The sequence below is a fragment of the Castanea sativa genome, chromosome 1 (assembly GCF_040712315.1).
Source record: "Castanea sativa cultivar Marrone di Chiusa Pesio chromosome 1, ASM4071231v1".
NCBI classification, from domain to species: Eukaryota; Viridiplantae; Streptophyta; class Magnoliopsida; order Fagales; family Fagaceae; genus Castanea; species Castanea sativa.
In genome coordinates, this window is record NC_134013.1 from 37,648,392 (window position 1) to 37,673,972 (window position 25,581).

Sequence of the window (25,581 nt, forward strand, 5' to 3'; positions counted from 1 at the left end):
TTGCACGGGTCGCAATTTCCATCATACGAATCCAAAGAAGGCATTTTAAATTTTGGAGGTAGGGGGTGACTGTTGATGGAAGCCGTGAAAGGGGAGTCTGTTCGGTGAACCATATCATCCACTGGGTTCGCGCGCCTCATGTTTTCCCTCATCTCATCCATGGCTTTTCTCATCTGGTCCATCTCTTTTTCCAAGTGTGACACTCTTCTTGAAGCGGTACCCCTTGTCTGATCTTCGTACTCGACATTTTCTCCTCCACCTTCCTGACTCGGTGCTCGTCTATCCGCGTGCCCATCTTGGCGCTCCCTCTTGAGGTTGATCTCCCTATTCAACTCCTGATTCTGACGTGTCAGTTTTGCCATAACGGCGGCCATGGATTGTATGTGTTGAATAGAAGGCGGTTGCATGACAGGCGCTGACCTACGGTCGCGAACGGGGTTACTAGAAGCATCCCTACTCTCTTGGTGGCCTAGGCTAGTAGCCCTTAATCTTGTTCGAACCATTCAGCCTTTTGTCTAGGAAAGGCTAATCCTTGACAACAAAAACACAGTCGAATGAAAAGAACAGTGAACAGTGCTCGTTTGTTTTTTTTATCCTCTCCCCACAGACGGCGCTAACTGATGATGCAAAGAAAATCAGTAGGATGGATGCTTCGGACTTGAAAGGACCACTTGCTCTCTCAACGGCTTGAAAAAAGAAAGAAAAGCGATCAAAGGTGACCGGGGCTGCCGGCCAAGAACCCTCCGATGGCAAAGTTAGTTTTTCTCTCTATATTTTTGGAGTTCCAACTTTTTGGGAGCAATAAAAACGTACTTTTGCTTTGTCTGAATAAGCGTTTATATAGTGTTCTAATAGACGGTTATTGCAATTATAACCTCCCCTAGATTCAAGGAGGCGTAAGTATTTAAAAATAACTTCCATAACCGTTTAGGAGTTATGTACTACAACGGATACCTGGAAGTTACGCGAAAAATAAGGAATTGTCACATTATACTCAGAGATTTTCCTAAGTATGATACCCTCGTCCTAGTATCCCCTTGTCGAGTGTGTTTAGCTCATAAATAGGGGCCGTTCCGTCTACGGACGAATTTATTAAGGACGAGCTCTCCAACACCCTGGATGAGCGTCTCATTCCCTGGTCATGAGGACCTCGTCCTAGGCTCTTCCTCGATGGACGAGATAGTTATAGGTAAGGTTTTCAGGGGTGCTTGCAATACTAGTTAGGTCACGGACAACCTCTATGGACGGTTTCAAGATGGGAAAAACCAGTACCCTATCACTAATGATTTGTGGTATTAGATTTTTTATATTCTTCTCCCCCCTCCCTCCACTTTAGTTGATATTAGCAATTTTTATTTTTTAGTGATAAGAAGTTTGAAGGTTTATGCTATTAAGTTCAGTATCAATATTTTAATGAGCTAGATACTAATATGAAGTTGTGCCAAATACAGCCTTTTAGTTTTCGAAAATTCTTGCTGAATGAAAAGGTAATATCTAAGCTTATAGATACGGAAAGAATAATATCTATTGGGCAGTTATTTGACCTATTGGACCAAATTTAGAGGTAGGTATAAAAGAAGTTGTTGGAATAATTAATGAGTTTGCAATACAAATAATGAACTAGTAAAACTTTTTTTTTTGTTTAATTAGTATATATTTGTTGCTTCATATTGGAATTGCATGTGCAGTTCTATTTTGAGTTTTAACTTTGAAATATTTTGTGTTCTATTCTTCAATTTAGTTTTTTTCCCCCTAATGTTATTGTATTATATAAAGTTTCTGTTCGGTTTACTTAGTTTCCAATGTAATTTAAGAATTTTCATAGTTTTCATAATCCAATTATGTACTAATCATATATAGATATGGATATATAATTTTGTAGCAAGTTTTGAAGGTATTCTTTAGTTGCACAAAAAATTGCTTCCCTATATGTATGATTCAAAAAATTAAAATTTCATTTCATACAAAGATTGTAGGTTAAAATGTTAACTAATATCTATTTGTTAGCATTTTTTTTAACCACAAAGAAATATAATATATATATATATATATATATATATATATATATATATATATATATATATATGTCTGTGACACTAGAAGACCCCACAATGAGATCAAGTGATAGATTCCCATGTTTCAATGTTAAGCACTGCTCATAACAAGACATGATCTTTTAGAAGGAAAAATCAGTTAGATAATACTCAAAGCAACACTAACGATTATTCTCGAATTGCACATCATTTTGGATCATATCATACAAGCTCTACAAGACATGAATTTCATCTAAATATATTTACTCATCTTCTATGGAACAATTAGAAATGCAAAAATGACTTGTAATCATAACATAGAAATAGAATGTAGAATATGATTGTGAACTAAATTCTTATGATTTTATTTTTATTGGTTGTCTATAACCCAATAACCCTTTGTATAACTTTATATATATATAATTCGTCCTTTCATATATAAATCCTTCCATTTTTCGAAAAACCCAATTATTCCTCCTTAGGCCTACAAGCCTTCTCCCAATTAATTCAATGAATAAGATTTTTATCTTGCGTCATTGTCCCCACTAATATGAACATATTATATGTTGTAGATCTTTACACAATCCAAATGGCATCATGAAGCAACTCATGATATATGTAAGTAAGGCTCGAAAAACATAAATCTCATTTAATCCATCATAACATTACTCAATTCAATTTCACAATCATATTAACTTGCTTGCTTTTCATATCTTCGAGTTGACACTGGGTGTAATAATTAAAAAGCAATGAAAGCATTATTCGTATTAAAATGCCCAATGTATAAAAGCATTTTGTAAGGTAGAAGTAACAACAGAGAGATAAAACCTTCAATGGGTTGCAAGAAGGATCTTTGTAATGAGTTCAAAGTTCAAACAAATACGTAATAAGATAAGTTTATAGGACGAAATTCGATAATGTTTGTACTTTGTAGGGAATGAAACTTCATAGATTAAAGCAATTATATTTATTGAATTCACCTTAGGGAGTAGATGGCTAGTGGCTACAAATAATCTTCAGCAAAAAAAAAAAAAAAAAGATGGCTACAAATAATTATCTACAACTGTCGTTACCCTCCCCTTTTTGGGGTCGGTCTCTCAACAAATAAAAAAATCTACAACTGTCGTTAAGTAACAACATCTCTTCCCAGTCCCACAACAGAGTACAGACCAATCTGAAGTTGAGAGAGAGTGGTCTGATAATGAATGCCGTGTTTGATAATTATAAACAAGTTGAGAGAGATAGCCAATAAATAGATGCCACGTATACACCCCAAAAAAAGAAGAATCTTGGGCCGGCAGAATTGTCTTCTGACATATACCTCTGAAGGTCCCGACACAAAACAATTTGCTCTTTCTTTTCTTTAAAAATTACCAACAGTGAAAACACTACTTCCATACTTGACAAACACTACAAATGACCCTCCACTACCTGAATGACAGGTGGGATTCATGTGGTCCCACTACTATTCTAGCCACAAACTCTGTCTACGTGGCCAAATTTCATTCGTCTTTCGACTAACAAAACAGCTGCACTGTATGTTTAACCTTCTCAGTTAATTTCTTCTTCTATTTGGAAGCGGACAACGTAAAAAAAAGCTTCTTCTCTTCGTCTCTCTCTTTTCATTTTCTGCGTTTTGGCTTTCCTTTTCAGTTCCAGTGCCTCTGTTGTTGTGACTGTTTTTATCTTCTTCTTCTGCCCCTAAAGATCCCCAAATTCCAAGATGCTTTTTCTTTCTTATATGTAATTGTTTTATTATTTTTTCCACTTTTTTTTTTTTTCTGTTTTAGATCTTTATTTATTTATGACTATTAAACTCTGTGTTGAACTTTCATTTGTGCAGGGTTGAGTTTGCTAGGCTTTCTGGGAGTATACGCTGAGGTGAGGATTTTGGGTCTTTGATTTCTTCTTAATTACGATTTAGTCCAATCTCAGATTCTTTTGCCTCTATGGTTTTGTTTGGTTTTGCTGGGCTCTAGGGTTTAGTAAAGTCTTCATTTTTCGTTTCTGGGTGTCTAGGAAAACTGTAAAGTTTGAGACTTTATGTGGGGTTTTTTTTTTTAAAAATTTTATTGCTTGGAATTTTGATGTGAAGGGCTTGTGGATCTGGAATTTTACAACTGTATGGCATGCATTGAGAAATAAACTGAAATTTAAGTTCATTCTTTTGTGTGACTGAAAATGTTTGGATTAGTGTAAATTAGAACAAAAATGTTTTTTTTTTGGCTTTGAATTGTTTGTGTTTTGTTTAGTGAGTAAAAATTTTGGTTTATGTTCTAATATATTTCAACTAAATTCCAGTCAAATGCAACGCCACCCATTTCACATACGATTTTAAGCTCTCTCTTCGTTTTTTGATAAGCCAGGTTGCTTTTGGAAATTTCATAATCGGTGGCCATTGTGGAATCTGAAGAATTTAAAGGTGGGTCCTATTCTATTGAGATCTTGAAATATTAGATTTTATTGGATTGCATCATTGCTTATGCTAGTAGGAGAAGTAATCTACGTGTGAGTTGATCATGTCATTGCTGTGCGGGGCTCAAAAATCCCTTCTGAGCTCTCATATACTTTATTTTTGGACTTTGATAGACTTTATGTTTTTACCTTAAGGTTATTGCCTGGTAGATACTCTTCATCAAATATCCGTAAGAGCTCACCATTTTTGTGGCTGCTTGTAATAAATTTAGATGTTATATAGCCTTCAATTTACGTCTACATGAACATGGATTCGATATTTTTATGGATAATTAGAGAGGTCCATAAAGAAATGTAATAAGATCCATATGGGAAGAACTTACACTGCTAGTTTACCATGGAGCTGTACCCCCCTTTCATGGAGCTGAACGATTGTCTGATATTTTATTATTCTCATCAACTTTATCGTTTCTTAAATAGTATTTTTCATATCTGCATTTGTAGTGTGTAAACAATAGGGATGTAGTTATGCCCGCGGAGACGTCGTTGCCGCGATCGTGGCTGGGAGCGCGCGCCTCACGGCGTGCCTCGGCATCTGCGCGCTCCTGGCATCGGCCTGCGGGCTCCCCATTCGGCCCGTCTTGAAACACGGACCAAGGAGTCTGACATGTGTGCGAGTCAACGGGCCAGTAAACCCCCCCCCCCCCCTTTTCTCTCTTCCCCATCCTCCTTCCCTGTTCTCTTAGTACTTTGATGAATCAAAGGATGGGGGAGAAACCACCTATTAAATAAATTATTTCCTCGTACAAGTTTTCTTATCAACTTTGAATTGGGGAAGGTGTTGCTGCAACATTCTCTAGCATTTCTAAAATAGACCATCATTATTAGTTTATTACTTACACTTGCTTCTTATGTAGGTGAGAGACTATGTTGGAAGGTGAAACTTTTGAATCAAATGCCTTGAACAGCTCTTTGTTCTTGAGTTTGAGTACACTTTGGATGGCTGCATGATGTTATTGCTTTTTGTTATGTGCTTGAAATGTGGCTGCTGGAACTATGTTCTTGCCTTTAGCTTCCGGTGTTATAAATTGCATAGTTCTAGGCTAAGTCCTTCCTTTTGGATAATGTTTTGTTTAGATCTCTCTGTCTGGTTGAAAAACTTGGTCATCAGTGTAAAATATCAACTAAGCAACTTTTCTTCATTGTGTGTATGACAAGGATTTATGATAATTGTTAATAGGTGGCTGACAATGATTCTAACAAAGCAGTACCGTTGCATACACTCATCAAGCTGTCAATGCACAAAAGGGCATCTAAGCGAAGATGTGATATTCCTAGTATTCCAACAGTTGAACTGGAATCCTAAGCTAATTGCTGCTCTGTCCTGTGCATGCAAGTGGTTTGATGATCTAGCTAAGAGGGTACTATGGAAGGAGTTTTGCCGAACTAGAGCACCAAAGATGATGCTTGATCTGCAATCTAATGGGAGTCACAGTGTAGATGGGAACTGGAGAGCGCTTGGGAAGCTTCTTATTTACTGTTCAGGATGTAAGAAGGGTGGCCTTTTCAATAGCATTCAAATTCCAGGCCATTTTGTTTATAGGACCCGGTTCTCTAGGACATCAGGGAAGAGTTTCCTTTTGCCACAATGCAGAACAGATGTTTTGTATGTGTCTGATCCTTGTGAACATCTTGATCAAGGGGAGGAAGGGGATGTGGGATTCTTTCGTGGAGTTTTCAAGTCATTCTCAATGTCGAAGGTCCGGAAGATGCTAATTAAAAGGGGGGCCCAGCTTCATCCTACAGAGGTGTGCCCTTACTGTAAGGCAAAGTTGTGGAACATGCTGCAAGCTAAGATGATACCTCAAAGTGCCAGCTGTAGATTGGGTTCGTATGAGGATTGCATTGAGTATTATGTGTGTCTAAATGGACATATGCTTGGGATCTGCACTCTCTTACCTTTGTCTGATTCAGAAGAGGCATCTGAGTTGGAGTGATAGTTGGAATGAAATTCAGGTATCCTCTTGCACCAACTATTTTGATTTCTATTGGAAAAGGCTTTGGGGGGATCTGATATTAATAGTTAATACTTTTTTTATTGGTAAGTTATACATGCCCCAATGGGTCCTGAACCCACAACCCCATCCTCCACCTGGCAAGTTGAGCTAGAGTTCATCAGCAATATTTATATTTTTAAACAGCTGCACCACATTTATATGCTTATTTATACTGCTATAATATCTGTTTTTGTTTTTTGATAAGCAACTATAATATCAGCATTGAATGATTCTTAGTATTCTTTTGTTGACATTTCTAACACCAGACTGTCTCTACCTCAAAGATAAATAATAATAGAAAAGTGGTTAAAATTTTCTCAGGAAATACCTTGGATAGGTTTATAAAACAATTAGAGATCTTTTATGTCGGACCTATTCATGGTGAACCTTTTCAGGTGTGTGTTCTTCATGTATGCTAGTCAATGGCACCGATGTCAACTATAAGTTGTGAGACAAAGAACAACAGCTCATTAACATCTCACTGATTTGAAATTTTGGTGTTCGCATAAAGCATCTTCTGAAGCACTACAGTGATACTCTTACCTAACATCACCTGGGACTCTGCAATAGGAGGTGTTATTACTCTAAGATGCAGCACCTTCAATGTTCAAATATTGCCTTGATATTGGAAGTTAATCCTAGCTTATGGTGATGTCTGTTATAGCCTATGTAGAAGACTCTCTTTTTAAATTTACTTAAATGACTAGACTTTCATACCCAAAAGGATCCATGCAGCCAACTCCAATTACTTTAGATTAAGGATTAGTTGAGTTGCACACTAAACTTTCATATACCTTAACTCAGTGTTTATCTAAATGTGTTATTATGCGGTAACATCTTTAAGGTAGTTTATGTACTTTCTTCCGCAAAGAAATTGTTTGTTATAATTCTAACGAGACATATCCTTTCCTTGGGCAGATTTCTAATCATTTGCAAGTATAAAGTTGGGTTGTTCAAACATGTGATAGACTGTTCAACTTATTTGGTGGAAACTGGAATCAACCATCACAATTTCGTGGACTTTTGAGCCTGCTGCTTCAGTCTTGCCCCGGCCAAATATTTCCCAGCAAGAGGCTAAATGCTGCTGCTAACTATTTCTTTTTAAATCATCCTTTACATAGAATGTTAACGTGAAATGTACTATTGTGTACATTTATGTAAGGCCCATAAGTGTATTTCAATGTTGGATTGGTTTGTGAAATAATCTATACACGTGTTTATGATGAATTAGTTATCTAGTTTGAGTAATTTCTCCAAGAATTCCATTTCAGTTAAGGTTCCATCCTTCCTCTTGTGAATGGTATTTAAGTTGGAATATTCTGATATGCATTGCACTCTAAAGCACCTACACTTTGCTTTGTAGTACAATCTCTAGGATAAGTAATATGGGTGAAAATGGGCATTAGCTCCTAATTTACCAATTATGTAGTAAAATACTCCTGTTTTAAAATTATTTAGCAAAATGCTTATGTTTTTAAAACTCGATTTTAACAAAATCGAGTTATAGTGAAACTCGACATTTGCAATGTTGAGTTTAATGCATATTTTGACACCTAAATTTTTTTGATAATTTAATTGAAACTCGACATTGTTAATGTCGGGTTACTCTTAAAAAATGTACATAGAGTTTTACACCTAGCTCAATTTTGTTAAAATCAAGTTTAAAAAATAGGAGTATTTTGCTAAATAGTTTTAAAACAGAGGTTTTTTGCTGCATAGTTTATAAATTAGGGACAAATGCCCATTTTTCCTCAAGTAATTTGTGGTTTCTTTTTTCCAATCTATGTTCCTTGACAATCAAATTCAATTTTAATGTGGAATCATCGAGCATAACCCAGGAACTTGGAAGAATGACTTAAAGGCGTGATTATCAACATTAGACAAACTATTTCCGCCTAGTACACTGGACCGCATTAGGGGAATCTGTTTTATGAAAGACAATTCAATAGAGAAATTCGAAGTCAGATTCTATCCAAAAGATCAGGCAATACCATAGAGTCAAACTAGTATGATGTTTACATCAGTATCATGTAGAGGGTCATAAAGTGAAGCATGGCTTTATCTCAGCATTTTGACGTAGAGAATTCATCTTAACGCGGGGAGAAGTAAGTTTAAGTTTCGTATTACAGGAACTCAAAAGGCATCAAAATGAACCAAAAACAAAGAACAAGAAATAAAAATGCAGCTTATTACTGCATGCATCATATTGATTTCACTTTGTCGGGTTTTACAATCCAAGTTAGAATAAACAAGGATATTAGTATATTCAAAGGATCAAATATCCAGCCCAAGGTCCGGCTCTTCCTTTTTTATTTGGATAGTGTCTGGCACTCTGGCTCCTCTTCTTCAAAGTCCAACCTTGTAATGCTCATTGGGCCGATGTTAACTGCAGGTTTTAATTCTCAAATAAGGTGCTTGACACTTGAAAGGAATATCAATTTTCAAGGTATAAAATTTTGACATGAAATCAATATATAAAAGAGCTGTAGGTATTGAACAGAAGTTGCAGAATCACTAGCACAATAGAGGTACACTGTAGTGCTCCTGTGAAACTAAAGCAAAAGCTCAAGCTGGATAAATGGTATTTGCTGAGTATAATACAATGGGTGCACAATACCTTTTTTCCTGATTGAGGTAGGGGATGGAGAATTGAACAGTATGAAAGTGATATGACATGCTGCTAGTGCAATTGCAATAATCTCAATTCTGATTCTAGAAAATATGTTCTCCAAATAGGACTTAAAAATCATTGCAGTGACCTTCAAAGTCATATCCTAGAGAGTGCATCCAAAAAATACCCTAAATCAAGTTTCATGTGACTAGCTTCAGGGAATTTAATTGCCAAAGTAATCAACATACAAAGCCTACTTCCATCGGAAAATTCAAAAGTGAGTTGATTTGAAGAAGAAACTTTCAACTAAGTTGCATTTTAAGCATATCCACTTGCAAAGGAGAAAAATATAGGGTCTTATCTTATTTTTGCTAACATGAAAATAAAAGACCAAAGAAAACATGAGGAAATCATTTTATTCGGAGTAACCTTCAGATAATCATTTTAAAGGATGACAATCGAAAATCTAGGAATCATTTAGGTATGCTCAATACATAAGCAGGCCAAAACTGTCCTCATGGCTATAAGAAGTTAATTTCTCCCATATTCTCTGCATAACATCCATTATGCAATGGTGTTCATCTAATCTGACTTTTGGTTCCAAAATGGTCAAAAGCATGGTGACTGGAAGTTCACATCACTTTGGAATCTTACACATGCAAATTGTGCACTGAAAAAATGGCTGAAATTTTTAACAGGTATCTTTTTGAACTAAGAGTAGACAATAAAAAAAATAAAAAAAAACAGTTATAATAATATTTAAACTGTTGTTAGTAAAGAAACCAAGCAGGTAGGAAAGCCTAGACCAGTGCCAAAGCTTTCATACAACTTATAAAACAGAGATTCAAAAAGAGAGAGGGAGAGCAAAGAAGAGGACAAGAGACTGTGTTACATACCAACAGCATCTACCCCAGCTAACTTTGGCATAAACTGCCTGATATGGTCTTCTGCTGCTTGCTCAGCTTTCAATGTCTCACACACAAAAGAAACAAAAATCTTGTTCTTTCCATCCTTTTGTTCAACCATACCCACAACATCCTTCTCCCACCTGCCTCCAAATAAATATGAACATAGAATGTGAATTGATATTCACATCATCACATGCAATGATGATAAGCATTGACAAGAGATGTTAACAAAAAGATAGATAATCTTTTGGGATTTAATATCAAAGATAAAAGTATAAGTCATTTCAAACTTAAAATATATAATACATTTGGATGGAAAATTATTATTTATCTAGACAGAAGTCATCAGCTGACTAAAAAGAAAAAAGAAAAATTCCAAGTGTAAGCAGATTAAACATTTTTTATGAATTTTCCGATATCAAACAAAGACAAAAGAATGCTAATGGAAGCATTGAAGTTATAATTTACCCTGCTTAGAAAACCAGCAACATCAGCCAAGACAGCTTACCCATGAACTTGATCAATGCTGTGGAAGCGGGCAGCATCGTGACCTCTACACTCCACAACAACATTTTGTTCTTTCTTTCTCTGTTATGCCTTGAACAGTTAGAGAAAATTGAGGAAAAAAAAAAACAAAGAAGAAACAAGGAGAATAAAGGTAAGTAAAAAAATAAAAATAAATGAAGAGGCAAAAATTCCTACATTGTAGTCTATGATTGTGAGCTTGATCAAGCGGTAATCCTCACCCCTGCTGCACTCTCTTTCACATGCCAACTCTTTCGCCATGTAAAAAAGAAAAAAGAATAAGTATCATCGTATAATAATGGCAGACATTTATAAAGAGGTTCCCAGATAAGCCTCGACAGGACATTGGACAAAGTGAACCAAGAAATCCTCCATTCATGAAAACAGCCAAGGTGAGGAAGTGTACTGGCTGGACATTACTTGCCTAGCAAACAAATTCAATGATGGTAAAAATTTAAATTCCAATTTCCGTAGAGTTTCTGTCACTATTGTGGACACATTGACTTTAATGTTTCTGTATGCACATCAATTAACTGTAGGACTGATTTTGGCACCAGATATATGTCCAATGACAACAAGTCTAATAGGTTTTTCAGTTAGAGAAAAATGATAAAGAAAAAGGGTCCAACAGGGAAATATTTTGAGTATCTAGTGAGCATTCAATTACTGATGCACCAACCCCTATTTCACTTCAAGTGCCAAAGATTCCTAAGCAAAAGTTTATTTTATCAACTAATAAAGACATATAGGTACACTAAACAATGTTGATATAATGTAAAAACAAGATTTTCCCAAGCATGACCGTTCAGGGTTAAAATTCATGGCTGAGTTGTCAATCATATCTGTGACAGTTGGCCAAACTCCAAAATCATAGAAACAGAAGTAAAAAAAAAAAAGGCAATCTATAGGCATACATCAGACAAGAAACAACATTTTTCAACGACAAAAAGGATACAATACCCCCTTTTCACATTTACGAATACCATGTGTTCATTAGTGTATCCCTTTCAACAATGTTCAAGTTCTCTTACATTCCCCACTTCTATAAGCACTCTGCCCATTTGCAAATTCACAACATTTCCCAATCCCAAGCCCACTAAGCTAACATTAATAGTCCCAAACCGCAAAATTACAAATACTTATGCTGCAACCAATCCAACCATATGGTCCGTCGTAGAAGTGAATGAAAAAGTAAATCCAAAGAAAACCCAGTTTATACAAGAAACACATGAATGATTGATTGCAACTGAATTCTCAGCCTAGAAAGTAGAAATACAAAAGGAAAAGTAGAGTGTGAATGTGATGTGATACAAATGAATTAAATAAAAAAAAAATACCAGTGCCATGAAGGCCATAGCAGATAGAATGGGGAAGTTGGATGAAATGACCAGAGATGGAGCCACATGGCAACAGTGCTATCGATGCCACTCCTTCCATCACCTCCTCCTTCTCCTTCTCCTTCTCCTTCTTCCCTTCCTTTGCTTCCGCTCCTCTTTCTTCCTCTGCTACACGTACAGTTTGTTTGTATGTTTATAACCAAACAAATAAATAAACTTTCATTGACAAAAACAAAAAACAATCTTAAAAAATGAGTACCCATTAATTAAATCCTCAGAAAATTCCCCTTTCCCTTTGCGAAGGAATTAGCTGGTCTCGTCTCCAGTGAGGCAGTGACTCACTAACTAATATATGAAAAAGAAAAAGGTGCTGCATTTCAAACGACGTCGTAAAAATGATTCTCATCTCATGTTAGCCTTGGCCTTAGTTGGCAGTTGAACTTCAATACAATACATACATACGGATACGGGTTTGGTCCAAACGACCATGTCATTGCTCTAAAACGACATGCTAAACTGAGCTCCTCCAAACGACAAGCTTATGGGCTGCCCTTCAACCCTCCAATCTTTGTGGCTATGCTATTGCCATTGACTCATCCTCTTAACTTTCTTTAAGTTATATGTGTTATACTTTCAATCGTTTATTTGTTTGCTTTTATTTTATGCTTAATTTTAATTTTTGAAGAAAAACTTATAATTGTATCGGAGATCATCAAATAATATAAAGAACAAAAACTGTACAGAGCAATACAAGTCTTATCACGACTATTTATTATAAGGTGTTTTCTATCCAAATTTGTTCTTCGTACTAAAAGTAAGATCTACAATAAATGGAGGGGTATTTTCTATTCAAATTTGTTCCTCTTACCCTAAAATAATTTGTATACCTTGTCATACAATAGGCTATAGGCTACACTTCATAGTTTGCATCCCTTTTTTAGTTTTTTAGCCCGTATATTTTCAAATTATAGAACTTTTAAACTTTATTTTGTAAGGTGTAGCCTTTTCAGTTCATTCTCAAAAAGCTGAAAAAATAAGTCGTATAAAACAAGCACCAATAGACCCAATAGAAGGGTTGGTAATGCCTTGAGCGTCTTTGAAATTAAGCCTATTTTCAACAAAACAAAACAAAAAAAATTTTAAAGGTTTACCAAGCAAGCACCGGTCCTTAATTTCGGCCTTGAGAGTTTGAAACATCGAAAATGCATTTGGTCAAACTAATCTAAGCTTATTGGCCAATGTACACTTTTCGGAAATCTTCTTTTTTCAAGTACAGACTATTTAGAAACCTGACTTCTTTTTTTCAAGTACAAACTATACTTTATACTCATGATGTCCTCAAAGAGGCAAACTCAAAGCAAGTACAAATATACCTTTTATATCTATAGCTTAATTTCACTTCAGCGGGTTGCAAAAGCTAACGATTTTTGGTACTTGAAGAGAACAAATGATTCTGGAAACTTCTAATGTGCCTGTTACAATTCTAAAAGTAAATTATAGCCTTTTTATTAACCACCAAATGACTCGAATTTCACAGATTGTAATTTTATATGAAAACAACAAGAAATATACAAGAGGACAGTTTTATCAGTATTATATTACATTCTTCGTCAAAATTTGTGTCAAGAACCTAATGTATAGTGAAACTAATAAGCACAAGAGACTTAGACAGTAGGTGAAAAGGCTTCTTTGCCATCTGCAACTGTATTTTCTGAATCAGTTTCAAGCCTCGTGAAGACCAACTTTTGTTGGGGAAGTTGGCCATTGGAAAATGCTGTAACTTCTGTGTCTATTAATATTGTGTCTTCCTCCTTAAACTCGCCTCTCAGGATGCCCTTAGCAAGTTCATTCTCAACATTCTGCTGAATCACTCGCTTTACTGGCCTGGCACCATAGTTCGGGTCATAACCAAGACTTCCAAGGAGCTCAACAGCTGCATCTGTTACTTGGATTTTCATCTTCCTGTCCGCAATCCTTCTTTGCACTCGTTCCAACTATAAATCATGTACATACACGGGGTTAAGGTGAATTTGTGCCAAAATAATCAACACCATAAAACAATAAACTACATGCAAATACAAAATAATAGATTATACTTCAAGGAACTGCTTGTGTTGGAAAATAATCCATCAACTCAAGGAAGCATCATTATGGTAAAAGTTACCTGTAACTTGACAATGGTCTTTATCTGATCGCGGTTCAGAGGCTGGAAAACTATGTACTCATCAACCCTGTTCATAAACTCCGGGCGAAAGATTGATCTTGCAGCTTCCAATACCCGCTGCTTAATAGTTTCATATGCTAATTCCTTGGGTAAGTTTTCATCATCTGTATTGAGTATGTACTGTGAACCCACATTTGAAGTCATAATGATGACGGTGTTTGTAAAGCTCACAGTGCGACCTTGGGAATCAGTTACTCTCCCATCATCTAAAATCTGAAGGAACACATTGAACACATCAGAATGTGCCTTCTCTATCTCGTCAAAGAGAATGACTGCATACGGCCTCCTGCGAACTATCTCTGTCAGCTGTCCTCCTTCCTCATACCCCACATAACCAGGTGGGGCTCCAATCAATCTTGAAACTGCATGCTTTTCCATGTATTCACTCATATCAATCCGTACAAGAGCTTCTTCTGTGTTGAACAAGTAGGAAGCAAGCGCCTTGGCTAGCTCTGTCTTCCCAACACCAGTGGGACCCATAAACATGAAACTGGCGATTGGACGGTGAGGATCTGAAAGACCAGCTCGAGATCGCTGAATAGCCTCAGCTACTGATTTCACTGCAGGATCTTGACCCACAACACGTTTATGCAGTTCTTCCTCCAAATGTAATAGCTTCTCCCTCTCTGACTGTTGAAGCTTGGAAACAGGGATACCTGTCCATTTACTGACAATTTCAGCAATATCACTTCCTGTGACCTCCTCTCTCAGCATGGACTTTCCAGATCTTATATACTCATCCAACTCTTTTTCTGCACTTCCGAGTTGTCGTTGCAAAGAGTTGAGGCTCCCATACTTCAGTTCAGCTGCACGATTAAGATCGTACTCCCGTTCAGCCTGCTGGATCTCAAGATTTACTCTGTCAATCTGTAATAAATAAGAGGAAAAGTTAGTCAAATCAGAATTTTTATCTGTCAATATTTCATTATTTCCAAAAATAACGAAATTCTGACAATGTTATTGGTGAAAATTGATTTAACTAAGTAATCAGAATGTTTGCCGCACTCATTCTAAAACGTTTTTTTCCCAGATTTAAAACAACAAACATATTTTCATGATAACTAATCTGAGGAAGCTAATATACACCATGAGAGAGAAGCTTTTGACAAGAAAAACAAGCACATTAACTACATACCTCTTCTTTGATTGACTGAATGCGGGTCATGACAGACTTCTCATGCTCCCACTGCTCAGTCAACTGGGCTTGTTTCTCCTTGAGGAGAGCCAACTCAGCCTCAAGCCGGTGCAACCTATCTCTAGAAGCTTTATCTGTGTCATTTGTAAGAGAGAGCCTCTCCATCTCCAGCTTCAATACCGAACGATTGATCTCATCAAGGGCGGTTGGTTTAGAGGTAATTTCCATTTTCAGTTTGGCAGCAGCTTCATCAACCAGATCGATAGCTGCAATTTGAAAGTATATTAGGTCTCAACTAACACACAGGTCTTAAATATTAACTCCATGAAAGCAACACCATTTTTTTTGGCCAACAGGGCAAAGAGTTACAAACTTTTCAGGACCTTACAACCCAGCAGAAAGTTCAATAAAAGTTGAATGATACAACTCTGAAACAGATTATAAAATTTAAGACCAACGCTTAGCCTGGGAAATAAGCACAAATATTTTGTTTTAAAATATTTTGCTGATTACTTACTGGACATGTGTGATATATGTTTGCCTATTCCTAGTGGTTGGTATATGGAAAGGTAACTAATGTTCTAGTTGTAAACATATATATATATATATATACACACACAAATGTGTGTAATGTATTTTGTAGTCATTCCCTCCAAGATGTACCCTGGTATTGTTACAACTTACAACTGGAAATTATGGTGTGCTTCATTTATGTAATCTCATCTTTATGCTGCCTGTACATTTAAGCATAGTTTATGGCTGAAGTATCAGGTGACAAATTTAATATTCTGATTGACAAATGGATCAAAGAAAGTCACCATGAATAGATTAGTTTTTCAATAAAACAAGACCCTTTCAAATGTTACGTGTTGTATGATTTGATATTTACCTTTGTCAGGTAAAAATCGGCCACTGATGTAACGGTCTGAAAGAATAGCAGCTTCCACAAGTGCACTGTCAGAAATGCGGACTCCATGATGCAGCTCATATCTTTCACGCAGACCCCGCAGTATAGAAATGGTATCTTCCACTGAAGGTTGATCAACATAAACTTGCTGAAAACGACGCTCCAATGCTGGATCTTTCTCAATATATTTCCGATATTCATCCAGAGTTGTTGCACCAATACAACGCAACTCTCCCCGACCAAGCATGGGCTTCAAGAGATTGCCTGCATCCATTGCACCATTCGTAGCACCTGAAAGAGAAATCAAAGCTTATTGTCACAATTGGCATTGTCATTCTTCAACTATATTTTATTTCAAACTATTGGAAATCGACTACCTGCTGCAAAATTGTTGCGGACAATGGACAAGAATGGAATTTTTTACATAAAATTAAATCACAATTTAAATGGAGTATAAGGGGTTAATTCTGGTAAGTTAGTATGTAAGTTGACTACCTGCTGTCAAAATTGATGTGGACAATGGACAAGAAAGGAAATTTTTTACATAAGTGAATCACAATTTACAGAGTATAAGGGGTTAATTCTGGTAAGTTAGAATGAACTTATTTTAGATCAAAAACAAAAAACCTGAAATACAGATACTATAACTTGCAATAACAGAGCTTCCTAAAAGTTAAATGAAAAAGGTCATGAAAGCTGTTTCAGCTAGCTTTCCCACAGTTTGAAAATCAGGCATCTGAACATAATTTAACAAGCATCTTACCTGCTCCAACAACTGTATGGATCTCATCAATGAAGAGGATAATTTGGCCATCTGAATCTGTAACTTCCTTGAGAACAGCCTTTAGCCTATCCTCAAATTCTCCCCGATATTTTGCCCCAGCAATGAGTGCACCCATGTCAAGTGATATTAGCTGCATAGAGAGAGAGGTAGGTCAGACCAATATTTAGATTTTACTACTAGTATGCACCTTGTGCTGAAACCCAACCCCCCCCCCCCCCAGAAAAAAAAAATAAAAGAAGGGCAGGAGAGAGAGCAGAAACTCCAAGACATTGGCTCAAACATTTAGACATAGCACACACCTTACGATTCATTAGAGCTTGAGGCACATCTCCCTGCACAATTCTTTGAGCAAGCCTGTTGAAGAAGGTAAGTTAGACACACACACACACACGATATACAAAGAAATTTCCAAGATAAGTGCCTAGCCTGGCATAGCAAGCCTTCAAAAATGATCAAAAATAATTCAATCTAGCGCTCCATACAAACTTCTAAGAAAGGAATAGACTCTAGCTCCAACTAAGTGCTTACCCTTCAGAAATTGCAGTTTTCCCTACACCAGGCTCACCAATTAGAACAGGATTGTTCTTTGTTCTCCTGGAGAGAATCTGGATGCACCTGCGTATTTCATCATCTCTTCCTATTACTGGGTCAAGCTTTCCTGCTTTTGCCATGGCTGTCAAATCTTTTCCATATTTTTCAAGTGCTTCATACTTCCCTTCAGGATCTGTAACAAACACAATTTGTTACCCACTTAAGAATTAAGCACACAATATTTTTTCCATAAAAAATGTGAGTTTTTTAGGGTGTGTTTGTATAAGTTGTTGAAAAACTGTGTTTTGAGTTTAAAATGAGTGTTTGTAAAAAAGTTATGAAGAGTTGTAGGCTGCGTTTGGTTGGGTGTAAAATATTTTACAAGTGTAAAATAATTTCTAATGAAAATATTTTCGGAAAAGGAAAATATTTCTAGGTGTTTGGTGGCATTTTAAAAAATACTTTGGAAAATATTTTCAAGTGTTTGGTAACATTCTAAAAATGTAAATTTTTTACTGATTTCTCACATTTTCTCACATTCCAAACAAATTTTATAATAGAAAATTACAATCCATCAACTTCTAAACAAACAAAAATCAAAACAACACCATGGCCAAATCATTCGGTCAAACTGAGAGAGGGAGGTGAGACAGACAGGGAGGAGGAAGAGAGAGATCGGTGGGTCACCGATCTCGCCGGGGCGATCTCGCCCTGCGCAAGCTCGACGGCGGGCCTTTGGGTTGAGGACGACGATCTTGGCTTCACCGGCGTGATCTGACCGATTCGGCGATCTCCCTCTAACTCTCTCTCTCTCTCTCTCTCTTCTAGTGTGGGTCGTTGCTCTCTCCCTCTCCTTCTCTTTTTTCCAACGGAAAATTCTATTTGAAGGTAAAATAGAAATGGAAGTGATTTTCAGTCTAGGAAGGGGGTATTTTACGGTCAATGCAAGTGATTTTCAGTTTGACCAAATTTTCAGTTGTTGCCAAACACACGCAAATGCGTAAAATATTTTCAGAAACTTATTTACTGTCCAACCAAACGAGCCGTAGTTGAAAAACAGAGTTTTGGGTTTTAAAAAAGCTCTTTTAAACTCCCAAAACGCCTGCCCATAATAAGGAAGGGGGAAAAAAAAAAAAGAAGAAGAAGAAAAAGAGTACACTTAGTCACATTAATTATGGAAATGTGACTAAGTGTGCAATATATAATAGGTAATTTAAAAATAAATAAATAAAAGAAAAGGGCAAGAAAAAAGAAAGAAAGAATATAATGTAACCTTGGTCAATAACTGATTGGCGTCCCCTTATGGCTTCTATTGCAGATTTCAAAGTTTGCTGTGATATTTGAAAATCTCTAAATAATTGCTTCCCGAATCGTTGATCTTGTATGAAACCAAGAACCAAATGCTCAACAGACACAAATGAATCCCCATACTCTTTCTTGAATTCCCTGGCTCGCTGAATCAAGGCTTCCAAATCACGTCCTAACATTGAACCAGCTGATTCACCAAGAACCTAATTTAATCAGACAAATATAGGGGTGAACAAGTTAGCTTGATAGCTTCTCAGCATAAAGATGATGGACTGAAGAACTTATTTACTGACAAACCAATAAAAAGTCTAAATCAATTAACCGAATCCTTAAAAGAATCATACAACACAAATATATAATGGATGCTATCAATATGGTTCCACTATGGATGCTGAGGGACCCCTTAACAGTTGCTGACCCTCGTGTATAACACCTATACCTAGGAAACAGAAATTTCATGGAGTCCAAAAAATACCGAAGTCTTCAACTAGGCCTTCCTAGCATTCGAAACTTAGCTATTGCTCAAGTGCAGGCCAACATTTCTAAATGCTTGATCAATCCTTATACCATTTAACTAAATGCATCTACTAGTAAGGTTTGATAGTCAGAACTTAGAAGTGAGAAAAGAAGTACAGCTACTTCCAAGATGAAGGAGCTCACACCCATAAAAGCCCCAAAACTAGTGAGAGTATTTATTGCCAATCAATGTTAATGCCAAATCATGACTTCACCAAATTCATGAGCTGGAGTCACAATCAGAAACCAAAGCTAAAGTAATTACCTTTGGTTGGCGTTGGATGAACTTATCAGTGGCTTCTAGAAGGCGGGTATTGTCAACTCCAACCTTGGAGAAAATCCGGCGAGCGAGTCCATTCTTCTGCTCCAAGAGGGACTTCATCAAATGCTCTGTCTCCACTATCTGATGCTTGTTCTCTTTAGCCACTTCTGGCGACGAAACAATCCCTTGCCATGCCATGTCGGTAAATTCTTGTTGGGTTATCTATACATTATATTAAAAAAAATCAGTACAGCAAACTCTTCACTTGCTCATGTTCCAATTGTACACAATTTAGCATTCTTGGGACCAAAGTATAGCTCAAAGTAACATAAAATAAATCTAAGGAATCTCCACAAAGAAGTTTTATTGGAATTAGAAAACAAATACTAGAAAACAACACAAATTGGTTCCAATCTTCAAAAAATAATAACCAAAAAAAAAAAAAAAAACCAACAGCAGTAGCAGCAATAAACAACTTAGTCCCAAAATTTTGGAGTCGTCTATGGATCCTTATTCCTTAATAGAATGGTCAGGATTGGTCACACGTATTCTATTCTATCCAAAGTCATGCTATCTATTACCTCCTTGATTGACATGTCATTTTTTTACTACTACTACTACTATTAGAATTAATGTTAATTTACATCTTTTTCTACCTCTTTTGGTTCTCTAAACTTCAATCAAGTCACACTAGTGAAACATGAATAACAAAAGTAAATACTAAATTATGTGAACCAGTTGTTTAATTTTGATGTGATGCTCATTCAGCAAACAAAAAAGCAGTAAAAGAAGGCGACCCAATTGAGCTAACATGAGCAGTTGTCTTACAAATACATTATTGTTGTTAAAAGCTAAATTATTGTACTGATGCAGATAATAGCCAAATAACAAAAAGGAAAGAGTAAAATGACTGAAAAGAGAGTGACCCAATTAACAAAAGAACATGAATATATAATCTCATTGTTTAAAAAAGAAAAGTTACCCTTCCAGTTCCAGATGAAGCATCGCAGCGAACAACGAGTGTGCGAGGAGGACGAAATCTGTGAAACCCATTTGGAAACGCAGCGATTCGGTTGAGTTGAAGCGAGTTAAAGGGCTTTGCAGATTTGGATTTGGATTTGGATTTGGATTTGGATGTGAGGGAAAGACGCGGTGGATGAGCCAACAGAGTATTTATATTATTGCTGCCACAGTTGGTCCGACACAGACTGAGCCCCGAAAACGACGCCGTTGTTGAGGTTGAGGCCATAGTTAGGAAATGAATGCAATGGGAAAGATGAGAGCTTTGCGTGGGAATATGACAAAGGAAGGGACTTTATTTATTTAGCTTTTGTTTTGGGTTTGAGTTTTGAGTTTGTGTTATCGGTCTCTTCTGGGTTTTATAGAGTGAAAGCTTTTGCTGTATAGTGAGAGAGAGAGAGAGATTGAGAGTGTTCGCGAAAGCTCGTGAATTTTGTTAGGATGCGCGGGGGCCGAGCCGCATGGTGTGCTGCCTACTGCTTCTCTCTCTCTCTCTTAAGCTGTATTGAAATGAGGTTGAGGTTCACACACGTTGGGAAGCCTAAGGATATGATAGAGCTCCATGTGATGTGATGTGATGTGATGTGATACGGCTGAGTCCTTGTTATACATGTGGCATGTGGGCATCCCATTCACCGCTACGGTGAGGTGCTCTAGTGGTACACAACTCCTTTGCAAGTAGGAGAGTTGTAAGTTCAATTTATTTTAAAAACCGGAATGAACAAAAAAATCATTTTGCCCCCAATTTTTAGTTTTTAATAGTTTATTTATTTATTTTATTTTATTTTACAGATTTTGGGGGTTTTTATCTGACTGAATTGGTGCTCAGCTTTTGATTGAACTGGTCTAACCGACGGGTCTAATCCAATTTTTAAAACCATTCGGTATTAAGTCCTATTAGTGCTTGGATAGTCTCATACCATATATCAATATAAAGGAATTTAAGTGGCATGAGAGTAGTGACCATGCCAATTGTTCAAATATTTACATTTTTTCTGAAACGTTCAAATATTTACATTTCAATTAGACTAATGTTAGTGTTTTTTTTAATCAACTTATAAAATTAAAAAAAAAAAAACACTTTACCTCTTATTTTTAGGATTTCAGTCAAATTTATAGAAAATATATAATGTAATTGTCAATCAAATACATTTCTTAGAATTCTCTCCCTACCGTGGAGCTCTCTCTCTCGTGTGAAACGAGTGACTCCCTCCCTTGACCTAGGTCTAAGGGTATCAGTTTTTTCATTTCATTATTTCTGGTTTTTGACGCTATGGCTGATGACGTTGTTGATGGCTTGGGTAATATGAAGCTGACATCTAATGAAGAGGAGGTGATTCCCGTATCTAATGAAGGCAGATTGGAGGCTTTGGAGAGTTGTAGTTTGAGTCTTATTGGGAAGTTCTTAACATGTAAACCGTTTAATAAAAGAGCGGCAAAGAATACGTTGAGAAGGGCATGGGGATTGGAAAATAGTTTGTAGATCATTGAGGTAGGTCCGAATCTCTTTCAATCCAAGTTTCACTCGGAGTGATATGGCTCGGATTCTACAAGATAGCCCTTGGTCTTTTGATAATCAATTGTTGTTGCTTCAAAGGTGGCAGAAAGGGATGACTGTGGGGAACATAAAACTTGAGCATGCTTCTTTCTGGATTCAAATTTGGGGTGCACCGTTTGATATGGTTTCCCCTCAAGTCACAAAGGAAGTTGGTAGTTGCCTGGGTATTGTTAAGGAAGTAGAATGGAAGCGAAGGCGAGATGATCCTAATTTTTTTATGCAAGTCAAAGTTGCACTACCAATTGGGAAGCCCCTGCGGAGAGGAAGTTTTATTGCTGGGTCAAATGGTATTCGTACTTGGGTGTCATTTAAGTATGTACGTTTACCTTTGTTTTGCCATTACTGTGGTATGTTAAGGCACGATGTGAAGCACTGTGCATCACACTTTGCTATCATTCAAAATGGTGGCGAGGTTGATTGTCAATACGGGGACTCTTTACGTGCTATGGGAGGGTGCCCATGATCTTTCTCACCAAGAAACACAAGTAATAGTGCTAGAGTTGCAAGGGAGCAAGTGTTAGGGGAGTCTACAAGTAACAGTTCGAGGGTGGCGGCATCACCAGCGATGGGATTAGAGAACACAAACCCTAGCAGGCCGATTAAGATTTGTTTCGAGATTTTAGGGCACGTGCCTATTTTTCAGGATGATGATAACGTGGATAAGGAAAGACAGGATTACGTACAAGATGAAAATTCTAGTAGGAACGCACCAAGTTGGGCCTTGCACGATAATGATGTGGAGCAACTAGCTGGATTGGAATTAAATAAGGTGGCAACAGGTAAGCCTACTGATGAGGTGAGCGGGTCTGCCTGTAACAGATTGAATCAAGAAGAGAGTCAGGCCGTGGTTAACAATCTAAAGCCCAAATCCACTTGGACCAAGATTAACCGAATGGATTTTGGGCTTGGAGGGCTGTCTAAGGCTTTCATGTTACCAACCCATGGGAAAAGAAGCAATGATTCATAATTAGAGGAAGGGCAGCATGAGTTTCTTGAAAGTAGGGAAACTAAACGTGTAAGGGTAGGGAGTAAGGATGATCTTGACAATATTATATCGGTGGGAGTGGAAAGCCACCCTTGCCAGGAGCAATAAGGATCCTAATTTGGAACTGCCAAGGGCTTGGGAACCCTTGGACAGGCCGTAGCCTTCACTAGTGAGGGAACAAGCTCTCACTGTGTGTTTTCTTATGGAGACATGTTTAGATACGGAGGGTTTTAATACTCTGTATGGTAATTTACCCTTTCAGAATAAAATCATTGTTAAGCATCTGGATGTTGGTGGAGGGTTAGCTTTTTTATGGAAGGATGATATAAAGCTAAAGGTAGTTAACTATACTGCAAATCATGTTTTAGCTAGGGTAACAGAAGAAGATGGCTTTGTATGGTTCATGACAAATTTTTATGGTTGGCCGGAGACACAACAAAAATTCAAGTCTTGGAAGCTATTGGAACATTTGAAAACTTATGTGGAGAGTCCTTGGTTATGTTTTGGAGATTTTAATATTATTCTTTATTCCTCAAAAAAGCAAAGCACAAGGCAGCCCCATACTGCTTAGATTAATGCATTTAGGGAAGTTTTGAAAAGTTGTCAATTGGAGGATCTAGGTTACAAAGGCTACTTGTTTACTTGGACTAACAAGAGACCCGGTGATGCAAATACCAAGTTGAGACTTGATAGAGATGTGGTAACAAAGGGGTGGATAGATAATTTTCCAATTAGTAATGTGGTGCATCTTCTTCCTCATGCTTTGGACCATATCCCTATTACTATCCAAGTTCAAAGTTTAGGAAGAAACATAGAAGAGCTTATCGGGGTTTAAAGTTTGAGGAGAGCTGGCTTTTATAGGATGATTGTGAGGCACGGATTAAGCAAGTTTGGAGCTTGTTAGGCAGCGGGGAGGCGAATCTAGCAGCTGTACATGCAAAAATAAGGGTTTGTGGGGATGACTTGAAGGCATGGGGAGATACAAGGGCTAAACTCGAGGAGAAAGAGATTAAAATCCTTCAAAACCAGCTTGATAAAATTAATAGAGGTGACACTACTGAGGAAAGTAAGGAGGAATATTTGGTGGTTAGTTAAAAGTTGGATGATCTTTTGCTAAAACAGGAGATTTACTGGGCACAACGGTCTAGGGTTGCATGGTTGAAACATGGGGAGAGAAACACTAAATTTTTCCATTCAAAAGCATCACAAAGGTGAAGAAGGAATCATATTAAGGGTATCATGAATTCATAAGAGCATTGGGTGGAAGAGATGGAGGATGTAGCCAGGGTAGCAGTTGATTATTTTGACAATCTTTTTTGTGCAGGTTCATGCAATCAAATGGAGGAATGCCTAAGCACTGTTTCGGCCAAAGTCAATCCAGCCATGCAGGATATGCATCTAGGGACTTTACTGCTAATGAAATCAAGGAAGCTATATTTCAGATAGGACCAACAAAGGCATTTAGGCTTGATGGTATGAATGTCTTGTTTTATCAAAAATTCTAGCATATAGTGGGTAATGATGTTGTGAATGCTGTGTTATATTTTTTGAATAATGGAGTCGTGTTACCTGATTTAAATCATACCAATATTGTGCTCATCCCTAAAGTGAAGAATTTAGAGAAAATGTCTGAATACAGACCAATCAGCCTTTGTAATGTTGTATATAAGATAATTTCTAAAGTTCTTGCAAATAGGCTGAAACAAGTGCTTCCTGATATTATTTCCCCCACCCAGAGTACATTTGTGTCAGGTAGACTTATTACAGATAATGTTATTGTGGCATATGAGGCTTTGCATTCTACACATGCCAGGAAGAATGGCAAGACAAGTTCTTTGGCTTTGAAGCTAGATGTCAACAAAGCTTATGATCAAGTAGAATGGTTATCTTTATAGGAAGTAATGCAGAAATTAGGTTTTCCAAAAAAGTGGATTGAGAGAGTGATGACTTGTGTCACCACCACATCATTCTCTATTCTACTCAATAGAAAACCTTATGGGAACGTGCTTCCATCTAGGGGAATCCGTCAAGGAGACCCCCTTTCCCCATACTTGTTTTTGTTGTGTGCAGAGGGATTCACTTCTTTATTAGCAAAAGCAGAGAATGATGGTAAAATTCATGGAGCTTCTATTTGTAGAGGGGCACCAAAAGTTTCTAATTTATTGTTTGCAGATGACTCCCTTTTGTTCTGCAGGGCAACACAAAATGAAGTGGATGTAATTTCTGGGGTGCTTCAGACCTATGCTAATGCTTCGGGACAATGCATAAACTTGGAGAAGTCTTCAGTCTTTTTTAGCAGTAACACTTCAGCTAGTCAAAAGCAAGATATTCTGAGGGTCTTGGAAGTTCAAGAGGTAAACCGATTTGATTCATATTTGGGGCTACCTACCTTAGTAGGGAGAACTAAATATCATACGTTCTCATATTTGAAGTATAGGATTTGGAAAAAAATTGTAGGGTTGGAA

General features: G+C 37.1%; 3 protein-coding genes across 4 annotated transcripts; 1 reads left to right on the top strand and 2 right to left on the bottom strand.

Moving 5' to 3' along the window:
* The first annotated feature begins 3,637 nt into the window (after positions 1-3,637).
* On the top strand, positions 3,638-7,775 carry LOC142620991 (EID1-like F-box protein 2). Its single transcript, XM_075794312.1, has 5 exons — positions 3,638-3,776; positions 3,877-3,914; positions 4,400-4,455; positions 5,689-6,464; positions 7,424-7,775. The coding sequence occupies exon 4, from the start codon at positions 5,699-5,701 to the stop codon at positions 6,443-6,445; it is 747 nt and encodes a 248-aa protein (XP_075650427.1). The 5' UTR covers positions 3,638-3,776; positions 3,877-3,914; positions 4,400-4,455; positions 5,689-5,698; the 3' UTR covers positions 6,446-6,464; positions 7,424-7,775.
* An 899-nt stretch (positions 7,776-8,674) lies between these two features.
* Positions 8,675-12,254, bottom strand: LOC142607571 (uncharacterized). Of its 2 annotated transcripts, none has more exons than XM_075779117.1 (6): positions 12,146-12,254; positions 11,887-12,051; positions 10,727-10,800; positions 10,533-10,612; positions 10,013-10,164; positions 8,675-8,891 (listed from the first exon to the last, which is right to left on the bottom strand). In XM_075779117.1, exons 1-6 carry the CDS (start codon positions 12,147-12,149, stop codon positions 8,815-8,817), a joined length of 552 nt encoding a protein of 183 aa, XP_075635232.1. In that variant the 5' UTR covers positions 12,150-12,254; the 3' UTR covers positions 8,675-8,814. The 2 variants fall into 2 exon arrangements, with proteins under 2 accessions (XP_075635232.1, XP_075635224.1); XM_075779109.1 differs by having other exon boundaries at positions 11,887-12,054; positions 12,146-12,234.
* Positions 12,255-13,367: 1,113 nt separating this feature from the next.
* LOC142615991 (chaperone protein ClpB3, chloroplastic) lies at positions 13,368-21,044 on the bottom strand. The gene is made up of 10 exons (XM_075788890.1): positions 20,536-21,044; positions 19,557-19,775; positions 18,741-18,978; positions 17,465-17,660; positions 17,236-17,290; positions 16,916-17,066; positions 16,135-16,443; positions 15,246-15,511; positions 14,051-14,977; positions 13,368-13,880 (listed from the first exon to the last, which is right to left on the bottom strand). Exons 1-10 carry the CDS (start codon positions 20,800-20,802, stop codon positions 13,551-13,553), a joined length of 2,958 nt encoding a protein of 985 aa, XP_075645005.1. The 5' UTR covers positions 20,803-21,044; the 3' UTR covers positions 13,368-13,550.
* Between the last annotated feature and the right edge of the window lie 4,537 nt (positions 21,045-25,581).